The sequence below is a fragment of the Pisolithus orientalis genome, assembly GCF_024613125.1.
Source record: "Pisolithus orientalis strain OTSU chromosome Unknown F5J12scaffold_8, whole genome shotgun sequence".
Lineage (NCBI taxonomy): Eukaryota > Fungi > Basidiomycota > Agaricomycetes > Boletales > Pisolithaceae > Pisolithus > Pisolithus orientalis.
Genome location: NW_026260789.1, coordinates 566,987 through 591,644, shown reverse-complemented (window position 1 = coordinate 591,644; position 24,658 = coordinate 566,987). Strand labels below are relative to the sequence as shown.

At 50.6% G+C, this 24,658-nt stretch overlaps 8 protein-coding genes across 8 annotated transcripts; 4 read left to right on the top strand and 4 right to left on the bottom strand.

Moving 5' to 3' along the window:
- Window positions 1–171: 171 nt before the first annotated feature.
- Window positions 172–2,564, bottom strand: F5J12DRAFT_819130 (uncharacterized protein). The gene is made up of 5 exons (XM_051745221.1): window positions 2,476–2,564; window positions 2,375–2,425; window positions 2,260–2,319; window positions 918–2,204; window positions 172–858 (listed from the first exon to the last, which is right to left on the bottom strand). Exons 1-5 carry the CDS (start codon window positions 2,486–2,488, stop codon window positions 353–355), a joined length of 1,917 nt encoding a protein of 638 aa, XP_051601797.1. The 5' UTR covers window positions 2,489–2,564; the 3' UTR covers window positions 172–352.
- A 990-nt stretch (window positions 2,565–3,554) lies between these two features.
- On the bottom strand, window positions 3,555–5,213 carry F5J12DRAFT_541523 (uncharacterized protein). Its single transcript, XM_051739972.1, has 6 exons — window positions 4,857–5,213; window positions 4,748–4,788; window positions 4,545–4,695; window positions 4,093–4,487; window positions 3,912–4,040; window positions 3,555–3,855 (listed from the first exon to the last, which is right to left on the bottom strand). Exons 1-6 carry the CDS (start codon window positions 5,037–5,039, stop codon window positions 3,660–3,662), a joined length of 1,095 nt encoding a protein of 364 aa, XP_051601796.1. The 5' UTR covers window positions 5,040–5,213; the 3' UTR covers window positions 3,555–3,659.
- F5J12DRAFT_541775 (protein-tyrosine phosphatase-like protein) lies at window positions 5,119–6,737 on the bottom strand. The gene has a single exon (XM_051739974.1). It carries the CDS (start codon window positions 6,579–6,581, stop codon window positions 5,388–5,390), a length of 1,194 nt encoding a protein of 397 aa, XP_051601795.1. The 5' UTR covers window positions 6,582–6,737; the 3' UTR covers window positions 5,119–5,387.
- F5J12DRAFT_541498 (galactose-binding domain-like protein) lies at window positions 6,712–7,676 on the top strand. Its single transcript, XM_051739971.1, has 3 exons — window positions 6,712–6,800; window positions 6,851–6,932; window positions 6,990–7,676. The coding sequence occupies exons 1-3, from the start codon at window positions 6,754–6,756 to the stop codon at window positions 7,293–7,295; spliced, it is 435 nt and encodes a 144-aa protein (XP_051601794.1). The 5' UTR covers window positions 6,712–6,753; the 3' UTR covers window positions 7,296–7,676.
- A 750-nt stretch (window positions 7,677–8,426) lies between these two features.
- On the top strand, window positions 8,427–10,750 carry F5J12DRAFT_541664 (CDF manganese transporter). Its single transcript, XM_051739973.1, has 14 exons — window positions 8,427–8,595; window positions 8,651–8,818; window positions 8,899–8,955; window positions 9,014–9,071; window positions 9,122–9,298; window positions 9,355–9,361; window positions 9,414–9,526; window positions 9,582–9,689; window positions 9,745–9,783; window positions 9,834–9,859; window positions 9,915–10,076; window positions 10,138–10,146; window positions 10,194–10,346; window positions 10,406–10,750. The coding sequence occupies exons 1-14, from the start codon at window positions 8,557–8,559 to the stop codon at window positions 10,424–10,426; spliced, it is 1,137 nt and encodes a 378-aa protein (XP_051601793.1). The 5' UTR covers window positions 8,427–8,556; the 3' UTR covers window positions 10,427–10,750.
- F5J12DRAFT_819079 (kinase-like domain-containing protein) lies at window positions 10,742–13,316 on the top strand. The gene is made up of 12 exons (XM_051745220.1): window positions 10,742–10,930; window positions 10,987–11,038; window positions 11,094–11,124; window positions 11,189–11,317; window positions 11,393–11,440; window positions 11,499–11,529; window positions 11,588–11,696; window positions 11,752–11,993; window positions 12,071–12,175; window positions 12,227–12,375; window positions 12,428–12,917; window positions 12,970–13,316. Exons 1-12 carry the CDS (start codon window positions 10,928–10,930, stop codon window positions 13,120–13,122), a joined length of 1,542 nt encoding a protein of 513 aa, XP_051601792.1. The 5' UTR covers window positions 10,742–10,927; the 3' UTR covers window positions 13,123–13,316.
- Window positions 13,317–16,780, bottom strand: F5J12DRAFT_819074 (adaptin N terminal region-domain-containing protein). The gene is made up of 11 exons (XM_051745219.1): window positions 16,516–16,780; window positions 16,298–16,459; window positions 16,017–16,251; window positions 15,825–15,964; window positions 15,558–15,771; window positions 15,357–15,502; window positions 14,840–15,303; window positions 14,538–14,778; window positions 14,001–14,474; window positions 13,801–13,939; window positions 13,317–13,741 (listed from the first exon to the last, which is right to left on the bottom strand). Exons 1-11 carry the CDS (start codon window positions 16,669–16,671, stop codon window positions 13,422–13,424), a joined length of 2,691 nt encoding a protein of 896 aa, XP_051601791.1. The 5' UTR covers window positions 16,672–16,780; the 3' UTR covers window positions 13,317–13,421.
- Window positions 16,781–17,297: 517 nt separating this feature from the next.
- Window positions 17,298–20,045, top strand: F5J12DRAFT_819068 (RabGAP/TBC). The gene is made up of 4 exons (XM_051745218.1): window positions 17,298–18,471; window positions 18,522–19,007; window positions 19,057–19,481; window positions 19,537–20,045. Exons 1-4 carry the CDS (start codon window positions 17,453–17,455, stop codon window positions 19,737–19,739), a joined length of 2,133 nt encoding a protein of 710 aa, XP_051601790.1. The 5' UTR covers window positions 17,298–17,452; the 3' UTR covers window positions 19,740–20,045.
- Window positions 20,046–24,658: the final 4,613 nt, after the last annotated feature.

The window sequence follows — 24,658 nt, the reverse complement described above, 5'->3', positions numbered from 1 at the left end:
CGAAGTCAGTTGGTGGGTAAACGGTTGCAAATTTGGGCAAGCTGACAAAAGAACCTCTTTCCTTGTCCACAGTGACTGAGAGTCGTTATATTTTCCTTACCGACTGGAAGGCGCCCGTCGACTTCCCTGTTGACAAGAAACTGGACCATGAAGTACAGAATTCTGGCTTTCCAAGGATACTAATCTAAGCCGATCACCCGCAAAGCCAAATGGTACTAATCCCATTGCATTTGGTGAAGTAGATGAAGAGTTATTGGTGCCATAAAAAAATACATCATGCTGTGCATTTCCATTTCGAGACACTGCAGAACACAGAACGGACCGTAGAAAGCCGACGATATTGTTCTCAATCTCACCAGGTGGTGCGGTAGAAGTCAGCGTACTTGAACTTCTTCTTGATCTGGAGCAGTAAGTACCAGCCCGGGGTGCAATACGCAACATGGTTGCTGGTCGAGGCGCCTTTGTTATCGGCCGAGTGGAGTTGGCCAACGATGAAAGCTTTACCATCCTTCATGTACCAGACGAGGGAGCCCGAATCGCCCTTGGCACAGAAGGCGTCGGAAGTCTTGACGCCCATGTTGTAGATGCCGAGCTCGACAGACGGGACACCGACCTCGTTGCGGGTAAATGACTCCAAGCCGGCGTAGCGTCCGAAGGTGAGGTCAGTAGTGTTGCCGTCCTTACCGACCGTAAGGTAGGGCCGGCCTTCGCTGTCGATCTCTGTCGGGTTGGCAAGGTCCTCTTCAGTAGCACAACCCATAATCCTGAGTTTTCTCCCCTCGGGATACTTGAACATGGTGGGACCATTACCCCGAGAATAAAATACGGCCGTAAGATCTTCAACAGAATACTTCGATCCTAAGTAAGGTCGTTTCCATTAGACGAGATAAAAATGAGAAAAATGAGTCGAAACGCACCGAGATCGACGACGTTGCCCTCGAACTGATCCCTGACCTTCGCCTCAGCGGCCAAGAACGCCCCCCAGTCCGAGGTGTACTTTGTGCCGCCTTCAATGTCGACCGTGATAGGTGCAGCATATTGAACATGGCCTATATTGCGATGGAGCTTAATGTCGGACCAGTCTCTCTTAACCTCAGTGTAGAAGGCCTCGAGCTTGGCGATAGCCTTCTTCTCGTCGTCTAATTTTTGTCGATTCGCCTTCATCTCCTCCGCATCCTCCTCGTCGGCTCCCCCCTTCGCCTCCAGTCTCGCCTCCAGTTTGACGATCTCTCGGGCCCAAAAGTTGGCGACAATGCTGTGGTCACCGATGGCCTTCGTTATTTCGTCAAGGCCCCTCTGGAACCGACGCACGCCACAAACTCGAACGTAGTCCCTAGGTGCACCGCCTTTATGGTCGTACTCGACGGTGGTGTTCTTGCGAAGGACGTGGCAGTTGCTGACTCCGAACACCCTGTTGCTGGGGTTGCCGTCCTTGTCTCTGTTCTCATGGAACCAAAGAGTGAGAGTGCCCTGGGCATCCTCCTTCTCCATTCCTTGCGTCGCCAGGGGAACGCCGTGAAGAGGGGTGAGGAAGCGACGGACGTGGTGGGTGACATTAGTGTTGCCGACATGGCGCATCAGCGGTAGACCAGCCAGCCTCTGCAGGACGGCCGCGCGCCATTCCACGACAACGTCCTCGACTCCGTGATCCCGGAGAACCTTGAGGATCTCCTGGGAGACGTTGTGGGCGGTATCGGAGGAGGTAGAATTGGGAACAACACCAATCCAGATCACGACGGGTCCGAGACTCCCCTTCTCCTCCTCTCCCGGCGGTCCATGGGTGAAGAAGCGGGCAGGGTCGATGGACGACCAGTTAATCCCCCAAGCCATGATCAGCTCACAGATCTTGGGACCGACAGTGCTCCAGACACCATTGAGCGAGGTCTTAAAGACTCCACGGACTGACTTGACAGGGAGATGGGCGTATCTGCCGCTGGGCCTGAGGAAGGGTGTGGTAAGGCAATCTGATCGGTAAACAAGTTCCGGGTGGTCGCCATCTCCGGTGATGCCGTTGTAGTACGATTTTCTCTCGAAATCGCTGGGGGTGTACGGGGAGACTTCAAAGGCATCGCTGGCGATGGTGACGGCGGAGAGATTGGAAGACATCGTAGAAACGTCGCTTAGCGTCGGGGAGCCGGGCGGGACAAGGTCCTCGCGTTGTTGGCCCGTGAGGTTCATGCACTCGAGAGCGAAGAGAGAAAGGTCTGAACGGACCGTGGTAAGTGTAGGATAGACGCGGAAAGAAACGAAGAGACTCACTCAAAAGCTCCGGGCGCTCTTTCATTGTCGAAATCGCCTGTGTGGCGTACCCCGAAACGCCTACAATGGAGATGGCAAGTGTGGCATAGACGAACAAAAAGACTAAGGGACTCGCCATCGCCCAGAAGGCCGGCGTTGTTCAGATCATCCAGGGTGAATTCCAAGTCTTCAAAAGGTCAGTGTGGAATAGACGAAGGATAATACGATAGGCCTTACTCGAAAAATTCATATTGAAGTATATAGATGAGACCCCAGTAAAGTTCGCAGAAAAGTTCGCAGATGGAGACGCAGAGTGGTTTAGGGATGAGGCCTTGAGACCTTCGGGGGAAGTCAATCTCTGCCAGCAACGTCCGCTTATGTAAGGTGATATCATACAGGGGCTATTTACTATGGTGGTCGACGTCAGCAGGTGGGTAAACGGCCGCAAATTTGGGCAAGGCGACAGAAGAATGTTCACTGCTTGAGCGTCGTTATATTTCCCTTGCCGACTCGAACTGACAGTGACATTCTAGAATTAGCACTTGCTTTAATAGAGAAACAGCTCGACGAGCTTCAGTCTAAGGTGGCTGGGCTGACAAGAAATCCAGCAGAAGAAAGAAGTTTGGCGGAAGAACAATGGACTTACTGTTGCAATTGATGACCCGTGTCAGGTAAGTCATTGTGCTCACAGTTACATTCACCATATTGATTGGCTGGTCCTTCCCAGGTTACCTCGACATTGGTGCCACCACACCGTTGCATCTTGCCCGACCTCGCATGGGACAAAGTTACCAGTCTTGTTGGTGAGACATTGCAGACACTACAGCGGCCAACCAAGAGCCAAAGTGATAGGGCATGTTCACCGTACTCTTCAAGTTCGTCACATCAGGTATACTCTTTCCAAGTGTGTCCTCAGGTTCCTCTTCTCCCATGGTAATATCATTTGAATATCATCCAACAACAAGGCAACAAAGTGGCACATACTGCCAATGTGGAAGGCACTCGTGGACTTCCCTGTTGACAATGGGACCAGACATGCGCTTGAGAACCTCTTTGCATTCACATCTGAGCAACCCTACCAATGTAGCTGCATGGCAACGCAGTCGGTCAATTCTATCTCGCCGACGACACACGAATGGCTCTCCCGGAGCACCTGTTCGTAAGAGAACAAGAACATCTAGTGTTACAGGCAGCGAAAATTTGACAAGCTGAATGGTACATCACAGTTGCATTCCATCCATTGAAGTTTCATTCGCCTGATGTTACAATCTTAGATGTATACGGAGGGTAAGAATGTGCTAAACAATTTCCAGGCTTTTCTCTGGTTATCAATACTCAATATTCAATGACGAGCACCCGAGTAAGGCTCATTGTTGTACAGTGCAAACTATTCCGTCAGGGTGTACATGCATTCTTTGATTTCAGTCGCTGATCTTGATCAATAATTTTCCTATCGTCTTTCCAGAGGTCAGGTCGGTGTGGGATTCCCGAACGCCTTCCGCCGTGAAGGGATACTCCTTGTGTATCGAGGGTTTCAGCGTTCCGTCTGACAGATGACTGGACAAGGCATTTGCATAATATAGCACTTCACTCGGTGTGTAGGCATAGTTGCCCATCCTAGCACAGAAAGTTAGATCGTGTGCTCGGATGAAACCTGGGGAATATACACCCACGTCGGTCGCACCAATTTCATGTTCTTCTCTACAAGCTTCAAGGGAGGGAAAGGCGGCACAGGACCCGATGCGTTCCCAACGGAAACAAGTGTTCCCTTCCTCCTGATCATTTTGAAGTCGGAATCAAAACTATAGAAGGGGCAAAATCAGTAAAGAAAGTTGTCTACTCCGAAAAACGTACGTGTCTTTTCCCACACCGTCGTATATCGCGTGTACACCTTCGCCATTCGTGATCTCCAACACTCTTGCGACAGTATCCTCGTTCTTGTAAAGGATAACATGGTCTGCACCGTTCTTCTTGGCATATTCAGCTTTCTCCTTTGTCGACGTCGTCCCGATGACGATCGCCCCGCGAGATTTAGCAAACTGACACATGAGCGTACCCAAACCACCAGCAATAGTGTGGATGAGGACGATGTCACCTTCCTTGACAGTATATGCCTCCTCCATGAAGGAGATGGTAGTAACGCCCTGGATCAAAGAAGCGGCCGCGACGCGCACGGGTATACTGTCTGCAACAGGATACGCTGCCCTCCATGGCATAGCAACGTATTCCGCGTAGGCACCTAGATGTTCCTGTTGCAATTCACGTATCAGAAGGTACCATACAGTTTCCCGGCCGTATATACTCACTATGGCAACACGAGACCCTACTTTGTATCCTCGTTTCTGGTACTCGGGATCATCGAGCACAGTAGAGTCAGTCGGTAGGCCAACGACAGTCCCAGCGGCCTCTTTGCCGATAGCAAACGGGAAAGGCTTGTTAGCTGAGTAAATGCCCTGCCTGGTAACATCAATGGGCACCTTCAGAGAGAGAAGAAGGCGGCAGAAAATACCGGAAGTATACATCGATGAAGTTAACACCGGCATATTCGATCTGTTCGCGGCCCCAACCGTCATCCAGCGATCGTCAGCTAGGAAGAGTAAGCGCTTGCGATATCATACCTTGATCACAAGATGCTCGGGCTCGACTGTGGGGAATGGGATTTCGGTTTTCTCCAGTACCTCTGGACCCCCGGTCTTGGCTATAGTGATGGCATGCATCGAAGCAGGATACGACATTCTTGAAGAACTCGAACAGAAATGGCGGGACAGTAAACCGAGTCTGCGGGAAAAGGCTGGTAGCATGCAACGGGAATGACAAAGAACAGTAAGATATCGTTCTCATGATAGCCAGTATTACGCTCCAGTTAGTAAGTCCAGCTTATCGCGGCGGCCGCACACATGTATAACAGGTGGCTGGGGACTCGGGCCTTCCGAACTGTTTCACGTTGCAGATGACATATTGGCGGTGCATCCTCTGGACACACTTATGGGTTTCTGAAGACATTCCAATCTCGTCCAAGCACATTTTCCATAAGGACTGCAAGGAAGCCAGGAAAATGTGCGTCCGTCAGACCCATTAGTAGCCATAAACTAATGAACCTCCCTGAAGTGCTCTGCAATTTGTAGACCAACTGAAACACCATGAACGTACTACCTTTTCTCGGAAAACGCCAACTCAAGAATGCTGTAAATCAAACCTGCCTGTCCAATCCTCTCCACCATGTTCGGCCTTTGCTCCCGTAAACTATCGATCTCCTTAACAACGGGATCATTCTGAAACTCGTCGGGCAGAGGGCCCAACGGTGAATACGGGGCACTGATAGCAACAGTCCCCTTGCAAGAAGACGAAGGGACAGTGGAAGAGGAAAGGAGGCCAAAAGCGCGAAGTAGGGAGGACAGAGCGATGAACGTTCCCGTCCTCCCGATCCCTGCAGAGCAGTTCACCATGGAAGGAGGATCAAGATCGTCGTTGGAGCTGCCTTGGGTGGCCTCTTTATTGACTCTATCAACGAGACGAACGAAAGAAAGTAGAGAAGCATGGTCTTCTTCTGCAGGAACTCCGTGGTCAGGCCAAGCCGCGTACAACAAATGGGTGAAGACCACAGCCTTGCCCGGATTCTTGACGTCTGGAACAAAAGCGACTTTACTTTTCAGGCAACAAGCTTCGTTGATAATCGTTTGTTCCAATAAGGTCACTCTGAAAGGAGGGGCGTCGCAACCTCGTTCCGGCTCTACCATCATCGTCGCCCCTACGGTATTAGGGAAGTACAAGTGTGCCTTGGTCCGACCGCTTTCGTGATTGAGTGTAAGCTGCACAACCGTACGAACCCTACTTCCGGAGGGGATATTGAGACCTGACGAGGGTGGTGATGCCATGATAGGCTGCGCGATAACGCTGAGGAAAGTGTGAGCCGTTTCGGGCAGCGGAGCTTGTGTTGCGATCCAGAGCTTCCTCCCATATAACTCCCTCACCCAACTGGCATTGAAGTAACGTCCATTCCCCTCTCCCTCATTACTTCCGCATGTGCATCCACCTTGTTTCCCCACAACCACGCGGGTGCGGTCATAGGGCGCTATATTTGAGTAACGATTTCCCCACCGATTCTCTAGGCTCCCTCCGATCGCAACTGAGTAGTATTTGGAGTGTTCGTCAGTACCATGGGGCAAGGACGCTCTCAGCAGCCCGCGGAAAGTCGATCTGCTGTTGTCAGATAAAGACGTCAAACGAACATTATTGCGCTGCCGTTCGCGGCTCCACAGAAGAGTAAATGATTTTTCTAGGTAGGTCTCTGATCGCGCCGCGGCGAGCCATTCTGGCAAGGTAACACCGGATGTGCACGACATGTTGCTGGACAGAGTATCCCCAAGGACTCGTCGAGCTTAAATTTGAGGAGCGGAATTCCCACGCCTTGATAATTGCCCGATGCAGTATTGAAGTGTCTCTTGTCACCAGTAATATCTTATCGGTGTACCGATTCATTCACCTACGGGGTGGCTAGTAGGATATCCCAGTCGGATGGAAGGACCCTACAAACCGTTAGTGACTTCAGATACCAAAGTGAAGTCAGTGATCTGTGCAAAATTCTAAGAAGATGGCTGATCACACTACCCAGGGTCAGCTCGACGCTCGACAAAACTGTTGGCAAAAAAAACCTCACCGATGGAAATCCTGAGACGTGTTGGACATCACAGCAGGTAATTGCGATACTTTTATACATCAATGGTCGTGATTGACCTGTGCTCTGCACACAGGGTCTTCCGCAAATAATTCACTTGGTTTTTCCAGAACCAGTGCGTCCAATGCGGCTGATTTTGACATTTCAAGGAGGTTTTGTCGGCACGCAATGCGCCATTGATGTTGCTGCTTCTGCTTCCGAGCCTGTATGGACGACATTGACACATATCCACCCGGAGGACGTGAATAGACGACAAGTCTTCCAACTTCCCGAGGGTAACTCACCAGGGATCCAGTGTATGAAGTTTGTCATGGAGAGGAGTTCGGATTTCTTTGGTAGAATAACTCTGTATGAATTGCAGGTGGAAGGTTGGACGCCGTAACGAAAACCCAATCATCATCACTGAAGGCGGTCGAATAGCCCCACAGTGTGCATGGAAACAAAATTTCACGACAGATAGCGCCGCGCGAACGACGGCAGTTGGCAAAAACTTGAGCTTCAGAGCATTCTACTGCACGTGATCGCGTCCCCAACCGTCAACCTGATAATCTTACAGTTGCGAGTAATATACTATAAAGCGGCCGCAATCAAACACTACTATGTAGATCCCTGCAGGGATGTTGAAACGAAGATAGACCTGCCTAATCCCTGCGACGGCAGTTGGTAATTCACAATGGAAACGCCTTGTAGACTTGCTGTACATCCACTTACCCCGCGATCGTGCTCAGTTAGACGCCATTATGACAGATGTGGCAAGACATTAAGAAGAGAGCAGAGTCCGTCACTGGCATCATAAGCGAGACTCTTCGATTGATCGCTCTCCTGCAGACATGATGCTTGGGTATATACGCAACCTTACGGATGGACGCATCAACATGAGGATAACGGGGATCTGCACTGCACGGAAATCTTGGAGGCAACGAAAATAAACGGACAGCCTGGATCGGCAGAACGAAGAAGAGCTTCGAAGGCACGTGAATGGTGACTGTTGCTAGCTGTACGCACGATCCAGCGCGGACAAGGGATGGGACCCAGGCCACAACGATACAGCAAGCGGTTGCGCCTCTCCGGCCCATCTCAAAGTATGTGTCATGGCCGCCGCCTGTGTTCCATCTCCCATATTTCTTCCCCGTATGGTCTCCGCGTGGACGGCCCACTGGTCCTTGCAGAGAGGGCAAGGAGGTTCCACAGTTCAGAGAGACTGTTGAGTATGTCACCGCCCATGCACGATGAGAGGATACACCACCCTATGACTGAAAAGCTGATAGGGTGGGTGAGTGTGAATTACAATATTGGGCACATGGGACACACACGAGGACGGCTAGAACGAGCAAAAGCAGAGCGAGCGAGCCATACCCTTGGTCCGCCATCGATGTCATCATCGTGAACTGCGGCAGTTCAACAGGATCGGATGATTATGTATCGCGAAACCGGGGCTGCACCACAAAATTTCTCAGCTGTGTCTGCTTGGTGCTGACAGTGAGAAACGGGGTAAAAATGCACCGGAGACCCATCGGCCCTTGTCAACCGCCCCTGAGAACAGCACCAAACTACATTTGTACCAAGCCACGGTCTCTGTTATCTGCCTGACTTTTTGCACTGTTTTTCCAGCGACAGCTCTTCCAGTTGTGTCCTGCTCTGCCATGTCGCCGAGGCTAGTAAACCCATCCACTGCGTCAGGTGTACGCGCTGTTCCTCTTTGTTCACTTCACTTCACTGCTCATCTCCCCACCTCAGGTAAATATGGGCAGCGATATTGAAGTGATGCCGCAAATCAAGGACGAGCACCGTCCAGACCCCTACAGGTTTCGCTTGGGCATAATGCCAGACGACGAACTCAACCAGCTACGCCGACGCCATAAGACCGGTAAAAGCCTGGAGGAGTACCACCGTAAACAAAACGAAGTTCGTGCCCTCAATTGTGGGCTGTATCATGTCGTCTCACACTGCCGCTCTTAATCAAGCTCATTGCTTCCCTCCTGAAGTCTATGGACGAACACACGGAGGAAGCTAGGATTGACGAAGAGGCTTCCCGCTTTGCCGTGAGTTCCAAAATTGAAACATTCATTACCGCCACAACGCGCCAATGTGTTAACTCAGATAAGGATTGCTGTTTGGGCAAGTCTCATAGCAAACTTTAGTCTCTGCGCCCTCCAACGTATGTCACCGGAGGTAATTCATCCCTCTTCCAGCTGAGCTCGTGTACAGTCTACGCTGCTATAAGCTCTGGATCACTGTCGCTTATTGCAACTGGGATCGACGCCGTCTTCGACTTTGGAAGTAACCTGTTCTTGTATTTCATGCATAAACAAGCGATGAAGATGGATGTGAACAAATGGCCAGTGGGTGGGGCTAGGCTGGAGACCATCGGGAACATCATATACGGTGAAATAGTTCCATCTTGTAAAAAAATACGCCAAGTTCACCATACTGTCTTGCAGGCGCACTGTATGTTTTATCTTGTTACACCTATCAGCGTCCGCCAATAACATGTGGATAGCATGTCGGCCGTCAACCTGGTTGTCATAGTCGAGGCCATCCAGACTTTGATGTCGCGGCAGTCAGATAATTCTTTCCACTTGGCATCAATTCTCGCTGTTGCTGCCGCCCTCGGTATTTTAATTCTCTTCACTCTCGACTTTTGTTCACTAATATATGGATTATACAGGAGCTAAATTTATTCTTTTTTTGTATTGCTTCGGTCTCCGGTCCAAGTCAAGTCAAGTTCATGTCCTATGGGAAGACCATCGGAATGATTTGTTCATCAACGGTTTTGGTAAGAATTCTCTCTCCTTAGCAGGCCTCTCGACACATGGACGTTTGTAACACAGGTATTCTCATGTCCGCCGGTGGCAGTAGATGGAAATGGTGTATGTATTACATTGATGGTGTAACCTCGCTTTCGCTGACCACAGACCAGGGCTGGACCCCGTTGGCGGTCTCCTCGTAAGACTTCAGGCCCGTATAAAAATCACCCCGTTTCCTCATACATGCCCTCCAGATCGCAACGGGCGTCATCGCTGCATGGATTCACACCATTTATGAACAATTTGGACTGCTGGCTGGCAAATCTGCACCGCACGAGTTCATCCAGTTGATCATCTACAAGGCGATGACATTCAGCGAGGACATTGAGAAGATCGATACCGTTCGTGCGTACCACGTACGTAGTATAACATAAATTGCCTTTCTGACCGGTGCTGATGGATATTTTACAACTCTAGAGCGGACCCGTTAGTTTCGAGCAATTCACTGTTTTTCCTTTGCTAATTGTTGGCAGGATTATTTCGTCGAAGTTGACATCGTGATGGATGCCGCCACTCCTCTGTGGAAGGCACACGATATCTCTCAACAGCTGCAAGACAAACTCGAAAGATTGCCGAATGTCGAGCGCGCATTCGTGCATGTTGATCATGAGACAGATCACACACCTGTGAGTGTTTATACTGCGGCGTCGACTTGTACTACGCGATCTAATACATGCACACTTAGGAGCATCGAAAGGCTATATAACCATACCAACACGCCCGAGATATCGTTCTCCTGATCTTGCATTGTTGATAAAAGACATACCCTGACGACCCGCGACTGACACGTAAGTTTCCTGGTAGTGACGATGTCGCAGAAGCAGACATTGCGCGAGGTAGATTCGCATATGAATTAGATCAAACCAATAAAATGAGCTCCCGATGACCTTGTCTTTTCCCTCCGCCGTTCCAGTGCGCTTCTGTTACAGTGCCCGGAGCGGCATTTGGGAGTGTCGGTACATAAAAGTGTCCAAGGGTGAATGAAAGGGCCGGTTGACATCGTGGAGCTGTGGTGGCGACAAAATAAGGAACTCTGCCAAACTGCCCTCCACCACTAGTTAGCACGCCTCTCATAGCTGTCCAGTGTCTCCCTACTGTCGCTCTCATTTTCCGTGTTATCAACGCATCGCGAGCACAGACTCGTGTCCACGGCACGTTATAGTCGCTAGTATCTAGCGTCTGGCACCAGAATACATCGATTGTGATCATGGTACGCTCGCACAAGTTGGTTGCAGGCAACGTGTGATTTGAAGTTGGTCACCGCAGGATGCCCGCCATCAAGACCCAGAGGATTTCTACGTCAAACAAGATAGGATCGGTGTGTATCATTGGTCTGTTCGTTCACGGATGCGGGACTGATTGGCTTCCCTCAGGAAAGGGATCCTTTGGCGAGGTTTACAAAGGGTACGTCTGGTCCCTCCTAACAACAAGTTTTCTTTTCATACGATCTCGGCTATCTGTATTTCAGGTACGACAAGCGAACGCAGAAAACGGTCGCCATCAAAATCATAGACCTCGAGAGCGCCGAAGACGAGATCGAAGATATTCAACAGGAAATACAGATCCTTTCACAGCTAGACTCTCCCCATGTGACCAAGTTCGTCCTCCTTTGTGCCATGCTCTGCCCTGTTTGGATTCGATGAGATTAACATGCAGCGATTCTTCATGCAAGATACCATGGCTCTTACCTCAAGGGATCGCATCTATGGATCGTCATGGAGTACGTATTCTTTTTGAACGTTCGCGTACGTGTCCTCGTTGACATCCATTTCCCTCAGGTATTGTTCAGGTGGCTCATGCTCTGATCTGGTATGGTCACCGTTTGCGTGATTAGAAGAGGTACTGAATCTTATGAATCAATACGAAGATGAAACCAGGGGTTTTCCGAGAAGAGTATATCGCCATAATTCTACGAGAGCTCCTTCGTGGTCTAGACTACCTCCACACTGAAGGAAAGCTTCATCGTGACATTAAGGGTGAGGTACCACCCGTGATAAATAGCAGTACATCGTCTGATTGCGCCCAAAATAGCGGCCAACATTTTATTATCCGCGTCAGGAGAGGTCAAGCTGGCCGACTTTGGGGTTTCGGGACAGTTGTCCGGAACTCTTTCCGCGAAGAAGAATACGTTTGTTGGCACGCCATATTGGATGTCCCCGGAGGTAATCAAACAGAGTGGGTACGATCACAAGGCAGACATTTGGAGTCTTGGAATCACAGCCATCGAACTGGCTAAAGGCGAACCGCCATATGCAGAGCTGCACCCAATGAAGGCAAGTTGGCAGTGTCTTCCTTTTTCTAGCTTAATTACAGCGTGTTGCGCCATTGATCGGCATCCTTCAACCCCTAGGTGTTATTCCTCATCCCGAAGAACCCTCCTCCCCAACTGGACAGCCATTTCTCTAAGCCATTCCGGGACTTCGTCTCATATTGTCTGCAACGGGACCCTCGCGACGTTCGTTTGTCATTTTTATGTTGACGTGTACTAACCCAATTCTCCCACCAGAGACCATCAGCACGAGAGCTTCTTAAACACAAATTCGTACGGATGGCAAAGAAAACGATTTACCTCACCGAGCTAATTGAACGCCACGAACGCTGGAAAGCTGAAGGTGGCGAAAGATTAGAAGAAGAGCAGGAAGCTGCGAAAGCAGAGTGAGTTGTGATGTTTGAAAATGCCACAGCGAAACTTACCCCGGTGTGTTAGGTCTGATCACAGCGATCCTGAGGATCTATGGGACTTCGGCACCGTTCGACATGTTGGCAAGCCTTCGACCATTGGTCGAACTAACAATTCCATCAAGGTCTCAGGACCTCCACTGACATGGGAGATGAACGGGTCGACGCGGTCGGAACTGTCTCACTCATCTACCACCCGTAAACGAACTTCCAATTCGTCGATAAGGAAGACGGAACTACCACCACTTCCAACGTCTCCTCAGTCTGCGCGACGATCATCTCACGACCAGTCGACAGTTAGGCACATGCCGAGCGGTGGTCAGAACAGCGTGCATACCGACCGTCAGGCTGCGGATGAGGGGCGACATTCTGACGAGGGTGATTATGATGGTGCATATACGGAGACATACCCACGCGGAGCGACTTTGGTCCAGGAGAAAGCCGCACCCGGTGCGGATGACGAGGATCTGCCTGACACGACAATGCTTGACTCTGTTATACTTCCTGCAATTGCATCGGTAAGTTGTTTCCTCTTATTGCAAGAAACAGCTGACGTTTGATGGCCCCCAGTTATTTCCCCGCGTGTCTACACAGGAGGCTCGCGTTGCGCTTAGCACTCTGCAGCGCGCGTTTACGGAGGCCGAGCGTATCATACCTGGTGTGACGCTGGAGATTGTGAACGAGATCGTAGATTCGGTGGAGCGAGTGGAGGACGATGGCTAATAGGTGACATTTACATCGCATCACTTCTTTTCTCCTCGCTTTCTTGTCGTTGGCCGTGCTCCAAACCTCGTTTACCCAGCAATACTTTCCTGCAGTATACCTTTGGACACTCTTAACGCATCTCACTTTAGCCGCTATCGTAAACACACATCCCAGTCACCCTGTACCACACCGCCAATACCCTTTGTCTTTAGCATTCTAGTATGCTAATAGATCCCCCTGTATATTGTGTAGCTTCCACTAAGATATAAACTGGTTCGGGTGCGAATAACATGTCGTGTACTCCAATCGAAATTTATTTAACCCGTTCCCGTCGTGTGCTTTTTCTTCCCGGTACCAGTGCCCTTCCTCTTCACTCTGGTGACCTTGATGGGCTCTGGTGTACTGGCACGAGCATCATTCCCAGGTACATCATACTGCTGGAAAGAAGGCAAAATAGGAGGCGGTGTCGATATTCGCTCGAACAAACTTGGCGTTTGTTGTCGAGTTATGGGAGCAGACTGTGACAGAGGTGGTGTAGGTATCGCACCCTCGGGCATCTCTCCCTCTTTCTCTACGACAAACCGGGGAGAAGAGGAACGCGCAGAGCTGCTTTTGAGTGCGAACAGGCGGGGTTCAACTACGTTTTGCAGGTCAGCTGTGTTATGTTCAAGACGACCGCCATTGACTATACGTCACCTTTGGGCGTTGGGGGTGGTAGCTCGTCTAATCGTATGATCGGAATTGAATCGACGTCGTCCACAGGGGGTTTGGGAGGTTGGTCATCTGTAATGTAATATGGGTCCTCTCGCATCCGTTCCAGTCGTTCCGCCTTTTGCTGGAGACCGCCAATGTAAATCACGTTTAGATACTGGCAGTAGGGGGGAAAAAAGGCTTACTCGCTCCCGCTCCGTTATCTCCTCTGGCGTCTCAGTGTCCTCCAAAGGAACAAGTACTTCCTCACCCTCCGTCCGTCTCTTCGTCTCTTTCGACTTCGTCCGGTCCGAAGATCCCTTTTCTTTGCCCTTCTTTCCCTTTTTCCTCACCTTCTTCTCAGCCACCATTTCACCACCCTCATTTTCGTCATTAACGGGTACCTGCATCGACGGGACAAGCCATGCATCCAAATCGAGCCCCTCGGGGATGGGCACGCTTGCTTGGGCCGCCGACGCTACCGGATTAAGCTCGTAAGTGGAAAACAGTGGGTGAATCAGATACAAGCTCTTTGGGAAAGCTGGCCCGCTGTCAATTTCCGGGGCGTCAAAAACCGAGAGCGATGCGGAATAACCATCTGAGAAAGCGGGTTCCGATTTGGGGCGGTAAGTAGTAAGGTCATGCTTAATGAATGTGAACAACTGGAGGATGTTCGCTGCCTGTGGCAAACGAGCCTATCTTAGCGGATGTGCCAAAAGATGGAAACGGTTACGTGAACTCACCCGTTCTTGTACCTCGATATGCGGACTCGATACGAAGTCCTCCAATCGTTCCATCATGCTGTCAACTGCGCCCTTCACTTTGTCAAGAAGGTCGTCTGTCCATTGTTGGGCAGCTTCAGTAAACCAATAACCAAAAACCTTGGTGGCTGCCTGAAGATACACAACTATGGTATCCGGATCTAAATTGTGGATTTCCGAGTGAAGCAGGTAAGGGAGTAGCTCCTCTGGTGCGAGCAGCTCGCTAGAAAAATGTTAAATGGGGTAAGGGAATACACCTTAGCGAAGTGGGGAAGGAAGCACACCCGCAGTACTCCCCACATATCCACGCGGCTGCCCATAACACCTCCGAGCAACTCCCAGGCTCCCCAGCATGGACCAGTAAGGTCTCATCGGACAACAGTTTCACCATCAGCTTCACGGCATACGCTCGCACTGCCCGTACTCTACCCATGATATCGACAAGTTGGTCGCGTATTCGGGGGCCGATGTCCACATTTGAGACGTAAGTGAGGTCGACAAGGACTGAGAGATACCACTCAAAATCAGTAACGTTGTCGTACATGGAGTTCGAGCACATTGAAATGACGTGCTGGGAGAGAACGAGGCGATATGCGGATGACTGAGAAGGCAGGGAGGGTGCCTTAGAGGGGATGGAGGGTACGACATGCTGGGATAACGATTGGACGGCGGAGGGTACTGAGGTTTGAGGCTGCACGAGATGGGAGAGAAGTTGTTGGACGATGGACTGCAGGTTGTGCTTGTTGACCTGGTGATGGTGTTCACATGCTTGTTATATGGCAACACGCAGAGAAAACTCACCAAGGCGGTGACCAAATCAAGAGCGCGCATACGGATGCTAATATCATCGTCATCCACACTGGCAAGGATAACGTCTTGGTGTTCCGCAACCAAATTCGCATGGGTAGGCACGATTTTGACGAGGGCAAGGAGAGCAATGTACCTGACTGTGTGCATCACCTATCAGCGAAGATCCGAGTGGTGGTGTGGTACAACACTGACGGTTCTGATCAGCGTCCTGAAGGAATGCAGCGAGCTTTGAGACACAAGTCTGCGCTAGGGATAGACCAGAAGGCCCCTGAAGCATGTTGCCTATGATGCATGTATGCACACACTCATAGAGCAGGGAGATTGCAGACGTCGTAGAGATGAGCTCTGTTATAGGGGGTTGCAGTTTCTTGACCAGCCGAGGCTCATGAGGGGAAAGGGCACCAAACTGGACACCTCTGTTAGGTATGCACCTAACAGTGTATCTGGGAAAATACGTACCAGTTTAATGAGCTTGATAAGCATCCAGTTATTGGACGAGGTAGTCAGGAGATGGAATAAGTGAGGGGCTAAAGGGAGATAATCCTGAGGATTGCGTCTGGCGAGCTCGCAGATGACATTGACTGTAGTTGAAACGACGGCTTCGACGCGGTCAGCACTGACGAAGCCAATCTACGGTCTGACAAGGATTACCTGGATCCGAATCATCAAGCTTTTCCCGCAGTCGGATGATACCCTGAGAAAGAGCTTCCGGATACCTCTCGCACACCCTGTAGAGGGTCAAAACGGCCCTCTTGCGGATGTGAGGACGGGAGTGGTTGAGCATAGCGAAGACTTCAGGTATTAGGTCTCGCGCAAGGTCGGGTGTGACGACAGAGGACAGGCCGTTCAGTGTAATCGCAACCTCGGCAGGACTAGAGCTCAGATCCTGCTGAAATGTGAATATTGTTAATGAGCGGACTCGAATGACTCACCTTCTTGATCAGATTGGTGGTGAGCATGAGCACATCGGTGTCGTCGTCGAAAGACTGGCCGGCGGCAAGATACCCGACTGTTTTGAGGTGGATCTTTGAAGACGACATGACCTCTATGATATGGAAGGATGCCCAGTTCATGTCGTACCCTAACATGTTGAGCTATGGCTCAGACTATCACCCTCCGGACACGCGACGGGAGCGAGGGTCGTACGCACATAGGTAAGTTTCATGACGGCGCCTGCCTTGAGTTCCATGTCTTTGTTCTTTATTTCCTTCCTAATCTCGTCCATGGCCTGGGCTATGAATTTGGCTTCGTCATTCTTGTTGGCGCGTAGGCCGCGAATGAGATCTTGGAGAGTCCGCTCCCACATTCTCGGTGATCCTGACCAGCAATAGGCAAGATGCCTTGGAGACGGGCCAGCCCTGTAATCCGATACAGCTGGGTACGAGTCGATTCCCGAAGTGGTGCGACGTGCTTAGTACTACTAGAAGCATGACTTAGTGAGTTACTAATTAGCTAAGCGGCTGCTGGCTGCACGCGGCACGAACACCCCGACACACTTCAGCTGCTCCCAGACGTACATACAGCAGTTGAACGTGAACACTGACGACGGATCGTACAGATTACCCGGTAATGCACTTGGCCGCTTTGACCGGTCTTGTGGTGAATTAAACTCCCTGAGCACCCCTGTCCGACATGTAAGGATTAGTTTCTTTAAAGTTCACTGGTCACTCGGGGATCACCGATCCAAGTACATATATCTTATAGGATATTCGACTCGTTCTAGCATCACGTTGATAAACTCGGTTCCTTGCCTGGACCGTACTTATTCGAGCTTTCTGATGGGTCCACCACCCCTTGTGCAGTGCACCAAGACATTTGATCTCCTCGCAATGGTACTTGATGGGCGCCAATCACTGCCCGTCAACGGTCTACCGGTCAGGGGTGCACTGTAGCAGTTAGATTGTTTTCCCGGATATCTTTGATACATTGAACGTTGGTAGTACGGTCTTGCGAGGACTTTCCTAAAGCGGATGATGGCGGAAGCTTCACAAGCGCCCGTCACTTGAAAGACACCGTTCCACCGACTGAAACTGTTTTATTCCCGCCGTTCTATTTTCCTCCCTTCCACCGCTGACAGGGCGTGTTTTATGGAGACGCCATCGTCGTCGCCGTCTCTCGCACCGCCCAGGCCATCGCCTTCAAGTCCAAGTCAGGGCTCATCGCCCTCGTCGACTTTCTGTTCCATACCAGACCTTACCTTGTCGTCGACCGACCAGGAACGGGATTCCACAGAAACCACCATATTTTCAATATATTCCATGTACGGCGACGGGGCTGCAACTGCAGCTGCAGCTTGGCCCGCGTCAGCCTTTGACGATTCGCCTCAAGAACTCGACTTGTCCCTAGGGGACAGTTTCTCTTACAACAACTTCGTTAATCGAACCGCCAGTACATACGTATCAAAGACCGACTCCGCGTATATCGATATTTCCCTCGATCCTCATCAATTTAGTCCACTGGCCAATCCTTACGAACGATCATCGCTACCCAATTCGAGGCCCTCCTCTCGTTCACGGCCAGTCTCAGGCTGCACCCCAAGTTCGTTCAACAGACGGGATACTTTAGAAGTACCCCCACGCATTCCCCGCGTTCCTTCAGGCCGCAACAGTCCTGTTACTTCATGCAGTTCACAGGCAGGTTCTGAGGTCAACCTGCCCCCTGTATTACTCAAACCGCTACCCACACCACCGCAAAGTCGTCCATCCTCACATCCCAGGCGAACGGATTCACCTTCATCCGAACCCCCTTTTGTTCCTGCACCCCCGCAACCATCTTCTTCCCTGTCTCCCCCAGCGTCTTCTCAGACACCACCGTCGTCCCCAGCTACCAAACTGTATTCAAAGTTAAGCAGCCCGTCCAGTAAAACGTCTCTCGTCCCTTCAGAGGGCGAAGACCTGGACTCCTTTCACGTTAGGAGTGTATACGCCCAGTTACATGCCACCGGCGTGAGTGGTGATGGCTACGAAGAAGGGGTGGAACGCACGCGTGCACGAAACCGTGCCAGTTGTGCCAGCGAACTCCGCGCAGAAGCCGCCGTAGACGGCCCATCTGCGAAATCACGAGATCTGCCACCTGAGGAGATGCGCGTCTTGTCGAGTTTAGATCGGTGGGATTTCATAACAGGATACCCGTCACTCTCATATTCACTCTATGCAGGTATGGCTTCTTTACGGTTACTAACCATGATCGATTGGTGTTACTACCATCAGCACCTCTACTGAAACGACTAAGTACTGTTCACGCGGGTCCTAAGGCGGCTCCACCCCAAGCGGTGTCCGTCAATTCATTACCGCCGCCATCATCTCCGCTCAAAGAAGCTGCGCGTATATCAAAGTGGGGAAGGATGCTAGAAGTCCGTAGTCGTGACCGCGGCGGAAATGCCGAGTCGTGGTATGTGAAGCCGTCGAAAGCCCATAAACTCCGCCAGCGGGTCTACAAGGGCATACCTGATCGGTGGAGAAATGCAGCATGGGAAACGCTCATGAATGACTTTTCCAAGTCGGGACATGAGGTAGTTGTGAGATTGAAAGAGTACTACTATCAGGAAATTGATAAGCCGTCAAGTTATGACATTCAAATCGACCTGGATGTGCCGCGGACAATTAACGGCCATATCTTGTTTCATACACGCTATGGTCTGGGGTACGTCTTTTGTCTTGGTCTGATCACCATTCAGTCTGAGCCTGCCTAGGCAACGGTCGCTGTTTCATGTCCTACATTCCTTCTCCCTCCGATGTTCACAATGTGGCTACGTTCAGGGTATGGGCCCCATCGCCGCCACGCTTCTTACCTATTTCGAGCCCGAAAGGGTTTATGCTGCACTCTCCCGCCTACATGACGCCTATTCTATGCACACCATATTCTCTCCGGGTTTCCCAGGCCTCTTAGAGGCCATCTATGTCCAAGAGCGTATTATGCAGTCCAAGATGCCTGGTGTTTACGCCGCTCTTAGGAAGCACATGATCTCTACGACGTCGTATGCCACCAAGTGGTACATCACCCTATTCGCGAACTCGGTGCCATTTCAGACGCAGTTGCGGTTATGGGACGCTTTCCTACTCGAGGGGCAGGATGTATTCGTCGCTGCCGCAATTGCAGTCATCTGGGTATACCGGGGTAAGAACATTTGGTACATTGCTGCAAGCTACAGCTTCTCATCTCTCTGTGTAAGACCATATCACGTCAAACTCGGCCAACTTCGAGACTGTCCTTTCGTTACTGTCGTCGGTGTTTGTTCCCGAAGACGACGACGCGCTTTTGTTCTGGATCGAGCACCTCCTAGGCGACAAGAAGCTGCGAAAACAGATGAGTAACTGGAGACAGGAATGGACACAACTTGTACGCTCAGGAAAGGACCGAGGTGTTCTGCTATAGCATTGGCATGTCCGATTGACGTTTGCGAGTCTCTGCATGATGTCTTTTGCAATGCATCACTTCTACTGGCACGCCCCATCCCTCGTTATGACTCGTTTTCCTCATCATTTGCTATTATTTAAACCTGACCTCGATCAATTTGACGTTTGTGAACATTGTCAGGGACCCGTTATCGAGACAGTACTAGTTAATGTTGCTGTATACCCACTCGCTTTTTGCTACTGTGCTTAACAGGAGTCGAAACAAATAAAATGGATTTAGGTTTCTCAGGTACTGTTGGAGTTCACGATCCCCGAATTGCGGCCCTCGTTAACACCCTGTACTAAAGTTCGTGTCATTCACTGCCGGTGGAGCAGTTGCAGAAGATTGAACAACGTCACATACCAAGTGTAAGTCCGAAGTCCTGGACCGCCATCTTCGATGGATGTCTCGGCCATCACAACCTACAGGACTTGAGCAAAACTACACAGCAGCATGTACGCATCTTGCAAACTGCATGGAGCTCGGGGCCGATATTCAACTCCAACCCAACCGCAGAAATGCGAATTCAAGTGGCGTTTATCAGCGTAGTATACGAGATTGGTCACCAGCCTGTGTTCCGCCGGTTGTCAACAGACGTCCTGCAGACTTTGTCCAATCCAACGCCAAGTGGAGATGTCAAAAAAAGGCTCAAAGTTCGATCCCAAATTCCGGTGGAGTACACTGCTTTCAACGTGGTCAATCCGTTCGTTGAAGTTAGTGGACAATGAATGTTGTTAAGGAATCGATTGACGTGACGCGTTTCCAAGCATGCTACTATGGTGAGGTCCTCCTCAACTCGTGGATCAGAACGTTGGGACGTGCTTTTATTTGCCCTTTTCAGTGCTACGACACGTATTAGCAGGCCAGTGTCTAGTCCATTTGCTCCTAAGTACGTGGTCGTTCCTTTTCAGACCACCTCAGAAGGTTTGAGGTCTCGGTTCCTTACACGAGAGCGGAATCCGCGCAACCTCTACACGGCTACGGAAACGTTACTCTAGGTGTGGGGCCGTTTCCGTGGCCTGCGTATCTCCAACATACACGATTAGCAGCTCGCGGAAGGTCTCAAGTCAATATGCACCGACAGTAACGGCCGATTCGATTTCAATGCCTGACAATGTGATCAAGATGGAAACCACGCTCATGCATGGAGCTCTAAATCAGAGCGCTCCACGTTCCCTAGGCCCCAGGTCGAAACCCTACACTGTCATCGATCTCGCCAGTGACCTCACTGGGTCCCTCTGTTATTGACAACATCGGTCCCCTATCACCTCGTTATTGATGGTCGCTGTGACCAATGGATCAATAACGCGGTGGCGTCCTCTTTAAGGCTCATCCCGTTCATCTCACTGCCAAGTATTCGCATGCCGTCGCCGCCTGGACAATAATGAACGGAAAAGCCAAGCAAGTGCGGGGTTTGGACGGGCAATGATTACGACCTCTAGGCATGGGGGGTTTGGATGACTCACCTGGAGTCTTGTCGGCGGAACACCCTACGAGTCCGACGCATTGTTCTTTTATGACAGTGACGTTGGAGAAACCAGTGTCCGTGTCTGCGCATCGTTTCTTTCACTCGCCAGGTCTCATGAATGAACCCAACGGGCGTTGGGTACCATCAAGATGCTCTGCGCATGCATGCACTGCCAGGGTGAAGCCCACAGCAAGTATTTCGGTGATCGAGGATAATTGGAAGGCGAGGACACGTGTAGCCCTATTCGTCATTCCATTCTGCCTCATTGTATTGCGGTATGGACAGTTTCCACAAATTGCTCGAGGCCGCTCCATCGATCGATACTTCTTTGATTCCACATGTTCTGCCCCTCAGATATGCGGAGTTCCCGCAAGTTACCGCCGATGTGCACTCCAGAATGCTACCTGGTCTGAAACGTGAAAGTCCCATTCGCGTTGGAGAACCCCCATTGACAACACATCTGCTGCTGCCAGACGCCTGTACGGGAATATGGTCAGAGGGTACTTTTGAATATGACACTATAAAGTGTACTTGAACTCGCCGTTTCCAAAAGCGGCTTCAGTAATTGCACCATCGTAGATGTGTAGATATCGTCCACGGCGAGTGCGAGCCGCTCGTCTCTCGTGCCTTTGTACGGTCGAAGCTCTCACGCAAATCCTCCCAGTTCTCATTGTATTCACTGTTTCCAGGAAGCGGCTGGTCTGCGACGGCCTTTCTCACACCACCTAGTGACGGCCCGAGTGTATTACGGGCGAAGTCACACAGGGATGGGATGGAATGGTGAGCACAGTTGCGACAAATTTGCTAACACAATCACATACATATCATAGCTACCCGCAAGGCGCCGATCCTCCACTCCTTTCACTACTCACTAGGGCTACAGGTCGGTGGCTCCAAACTACCGCGTACACAATGGTTATAGCTTATAGGTAAGAGGAGCAGCCGCAGCGTTGATGTTGGAATCCGCACAGACACTAGCAACAGTGTCCCTGCCTCGTGCTGCCATGGCTTCATGGTTCAGGATGCACATGCCTGTGGACGACACTAACTTCACCGGCCAACCAGTTGCATACGCACATTGGTATCTTCATTCCTGTTTGGATGAGACACGTCGAAGTTTTCATCAGCGAACCGGAGTGCATGAGAAGGGCAGTTAAGTGATAGATTGATTCTGATCTGAAAGGCTCCTGAGATGAAGTAGAACATATCTCGCCACGATGTTCCTCCATGTGGATCACCATGTCACAACACAAAAGGGTATTTACGGTTATATGGTTGTGCCATCCAATTATCCCTCTTGCTCTTCACGCGCTCCATGGCTTCCTCGGGCATCAAGCCTCGACGGAATTTACTCATCTGCTCTCTGAACTTCGCTTCGTGATTCGTGAGTGTGCCTTTGTGCAACATTTGAGAGATTGACAGTCGAACACAAACTGAATATATTCACACACGGACGCATACCTATTCAGAGCATCAGTATTCAACGCAGATGAACGAAGGTCGTCGTTGAGGCACTGATGGCCTGATGGCCCAACGTTGCAAAGACCGAACCTGTCAGCTCCCCCTGGACAAGGGTTCATATTCTGCGGGATCATATGGTCTAGGAGAACATACTCTTCCACACGTGGCATCCACGCCATCTCAAGGTATCTTCGTCGATATATTCCGTAGCTATGGATTCCGACCCATAGGTGCAACTATAAACGTAGATGGCTGGTGTGGATATATTGAGACTGGGGTGCCGCTGACAGTACAGCATGCAACCTACGGCAGTGGGAACTCCCATCGGGAGATGTTATCTGGATCAATTTACAAGCGCAGGACAGAGGGAAATGGGTGCCCAGATTCACCAGTGTCGAGGTGAAGGATGTGTACAAAGTTGTAGCCTCCTTGATCACATCGGTTCCTTCTGCTCTGGTTTCGAACACAAATTTTCTGTGTGACTCGGTGCGGGTGCAAAAGAAAGTTGCTCACTGGTTCTAGGGTGTTGGCCGGAGAATTAGCAATGGAGATTGGAAGTTCGAAGCGGTCGTCGTGGTCCAACAGCGATTGAGGCTGAGATAAGCTTGGGTCTTTTGGGAGGTTTGGATTCACAACGACCGCTGAGCTCGCCATGAACAAACAAGTGAAGGTATCGAAGGAAAAGAGCTTTTATTTTAGGGACCGGGACTTTGCCCCTAAGTGCTTTACAGTAGTTATCCCCCCCGTCCCTTCCACCATACAGCGTCAGCCATGAGTGCACAGAAGTGGAAAATCAGACAGGCGTCGTGTACCTTGTGAATTCGATGATTCGGTGGACGGATGAAAAAATGAACCAGAACGGTGAACTGTGGCCCACACCGTGGGGTTAGTTCCGACTCCCGAGGACGGAAGCAGCACGTCACAGCCACTACTTACCGAGTTGACAAGTTGGAACCAACTTTGTACAGCGCAATCTCGAATCTCCACATTACATTCATGTGTTCCAACTTTCAAAATTCCTACCATCCATCTTAGTTTGTATCGGATCCGTACTATGAGTATGTACATCCGCCTCGTGTGTTTTGTCAACTTTTGCAGTCCATGGCGAGGGCAGAGCAAGGCTACGCCTTACTCGCTTCGCCTTTGCTCGTTCTAGCCATCCTTGCATGTTCCATATGCCCAGTATTGCATCGCTACTTCACACTCATGTATCCTTCAGCTGTGCAGCGGTAGGGCGCTATGTTGCCGTGGTCGGCGTTTTATCCCTTGTCTGGGCTGGGTCGCGCGTACAACGATCCTCTGGTTATCATTCATGCGCTTCGAAGCCCTTCTTCGTTCTATAGATCCAGATCGCCCGTTTATTTTCGTTACCTCAAAGATTTTCGTGCAGTGCAGACATCGCGTCTGTCCGTAAAGTTTCGCCTATATTCAAGCCACCATGCGCACATCTGCAGGATAGCGATCTATCGAATACCAACCGCAACGTCTGACTCGATTTTAATGCCCGACATTTTGATTGAGACGGAAGCACGTTCTAGCATGTGGCTCTGAAGCGGTCCATGTTCCCTGGGTGGGTTGAAACCTTAGGTCGTCGTCGATCTTGCGAGTCAGTGATCTCATTAGATTCCTTTTCCATGGAGAATGCTGATCCCCTATCAATGGTCTCGTTATTGATGGTCGCTCTGGTCACTGGATCGACAATGCGGTGATTTCCTCTTTACATAACCCCCTGTCCATCGCACTGCCAGACTTTCGCATCCATGATCGTATGGACAATAATGAACGGGAACCAAGTAAGTGCGGAGTTTAGAGGGGTGGTAGTTATGGCCCCGAGGCAGAGCGGTTTTAGATGACTCACCTCAATCCGTCCCAGAATCTCAGTGACGGGACAACCTACGAGTCCGGCATGTTGTTCTTTTATGGCAGTGGCATTGGGGGAACCGGCGTATCTGTCTGCGTGTCGTTACTT

What these genes read in the sequence shown, in the direction of transcription:
- F5J12DRAFT_819130 (XM_051745221.1), bottom strand. An exon ending in CGCCGGCCTTCTGGGCGATG is followed by an intron (nt 2,320 to 2,374) that starts GCGAGTCCCTTA and finishes TCTCCATTGTAG; the next exon opens with GCGTTTCGGGGTACGCCACA. An exon ending in GGGCAACGTCGTCGATCTCG is followed by an intron (nt 859 to 917) that starts GTGCGTTTCGAC and finishes GACCTTACTTAG; the next exon opens with GATCGAAGTATTCTGTTGAA.
- F5J12DRAFT_541523 (XM_051739972.1), bottom strand. Translation starts at nt 5,039, where the DNA reads ATGCTACCAGCCTTTTCCCGCAGACTCGGTTTACTGTCCCGCCATTTC. An exon ending in TTCATCGATGTATACTTCCG is followed by an intron (nt 4,696 to 4,747) that starts GTATTTTCTGCC and finishes TGATGTTACCAG; the next exon opens with GCAGGGCATTTACTCAGCTA. An exon ending in ATGAAATTGGTGCGACCGAC is followed by an intron (nt 3,856 to 3,911) that starts GTGGGTGTATAT and finishes TTTCTGTGCTAG; the next exon opens with GATGGGCAACTATGCCTACA.
- F5J12DRAFT_541775 (XM_051739974.1), bottom strand. Translation starts at nt 6,581, where the DNA reads ATGTCGTGCACATCCGGTGTTACCTTGCCAGAATGGCTCGCCGCGGCG.
- F5J12DRAFT_541498 (XM_051739971.1), top strand. Translation starts at nt 6,754, where the DNA reads ATGGAAGGACCCTACAAACCGTTAGTGACTTCAGATACCAAAGTGAA. An exon ending in ACTTCAGATACCAAAGTGAA is followed by an intron (nt 6,801 to 6,850) that starts GTCAGTGATCTG and finishes CACACTACCCAG; the next exon opens with GGTCAGCTCGACGCTCGACA. An exon ending in CGTGTTGGACATCACAGCAG is followed by an intron (nt 6,933 to 6,989) that starts GTAATTGCGATA and finishes CTCTGCACACAG; the next exon opens with GGTCTTCCGCAAATAATTCA.
- F5J12DRAFT_541664 (XM_051739973.1), top strand. Translation starts at nt 8,557, where the DNA reads ATGTCGCCGAGGCTAGTAAACCCATCCACTGCGTCAGGT. An exon ending in TGGCAGTAGATGGAAATGGT is followed by an intron (nt 9,784 to 9,833) that starts GTATGTATTACA and finishes ACCACAGACCAG; the next exon opens with GGCTGGACCCCGTTGGCGGT. An exon ending in ATGAGACAGATCACACACCT is followed by an intron (nt 10,347 to 10,405) that starts GTGAGTGTTTAT and finishes ATGCACACTTAG; the next exon opens with GAGCATCGAAAGGCTATATA.
- F5J12DRAFT_819079 (XM_051745220.1), top strand. An exon ending in GACTCTCCCCATGTGACCAA is followed by an intron (nt 11,318 to 11,392) that starts GTTCGTCCTCCT and finishes TCTTCATGCAAG; the next exon opens with ATACCATGGCTCTTACCTCA. An exon ending in TGCAACGGGACCCTCGCGAC is followed by an intron (nt 12,176 to 12,226) that starts GTTCGTTTGTCA and finishes TTCTCCCACCAG; the next exon opens with AGACCATCAGCACGAGAGCT.
- F5J12DRAFT_819074 (XM_051745219.1), bottom strand. Translation starts at nt 16,671, where the DNA reads ATGTGGGAGCGGACTCTCCAAGATCTCATTCGCGGCCTACGCGCCAAC. An exon ending in ATATGTGGGGAGTACTGCGG is followed by an intron (nt 14,779 to 14,839) that starts GTGTGCTTCCTT and finishes ACATTTTTCTAG; the next exon opens with CGAGCTGCTCGCACCAGAGG. An exon ending in ATATCGAGGTACAAGAACGG is followed by an intron (nt 14,475 to 14,537) that starts GTGAGTTCACGT and finishes CGTTTGCCACAG; the next exon opens with GCAGCGAACATCCTCCAGTT.
- F5J12DRAFT_819068 (XM_051745218.1), top strand. Translation starts at nt 17,453, where the DNA reads ATGGAGACGCCATCGTCGTCGCCGTCTCTCGCACCGCCCAGGCCATCG. An exon ending in CATACACGCTATGGTCTGGG is followed by an intron (nt 19,008 to 19,056) that starts GTACGTCTTTTG and finishes GAGCCTGCCTAG; the next exon opens with GCAACGGTCGCTGTTTCATG. An exon ending in AGTCATCTGGGTATACCGGG is followed by an intron (nt 19,482 to 19,536) that starts GTAAGAACATTT and finishes TCTCTGTGTAAG; the next exon opens with ACCATATCACGTCAAACTCG.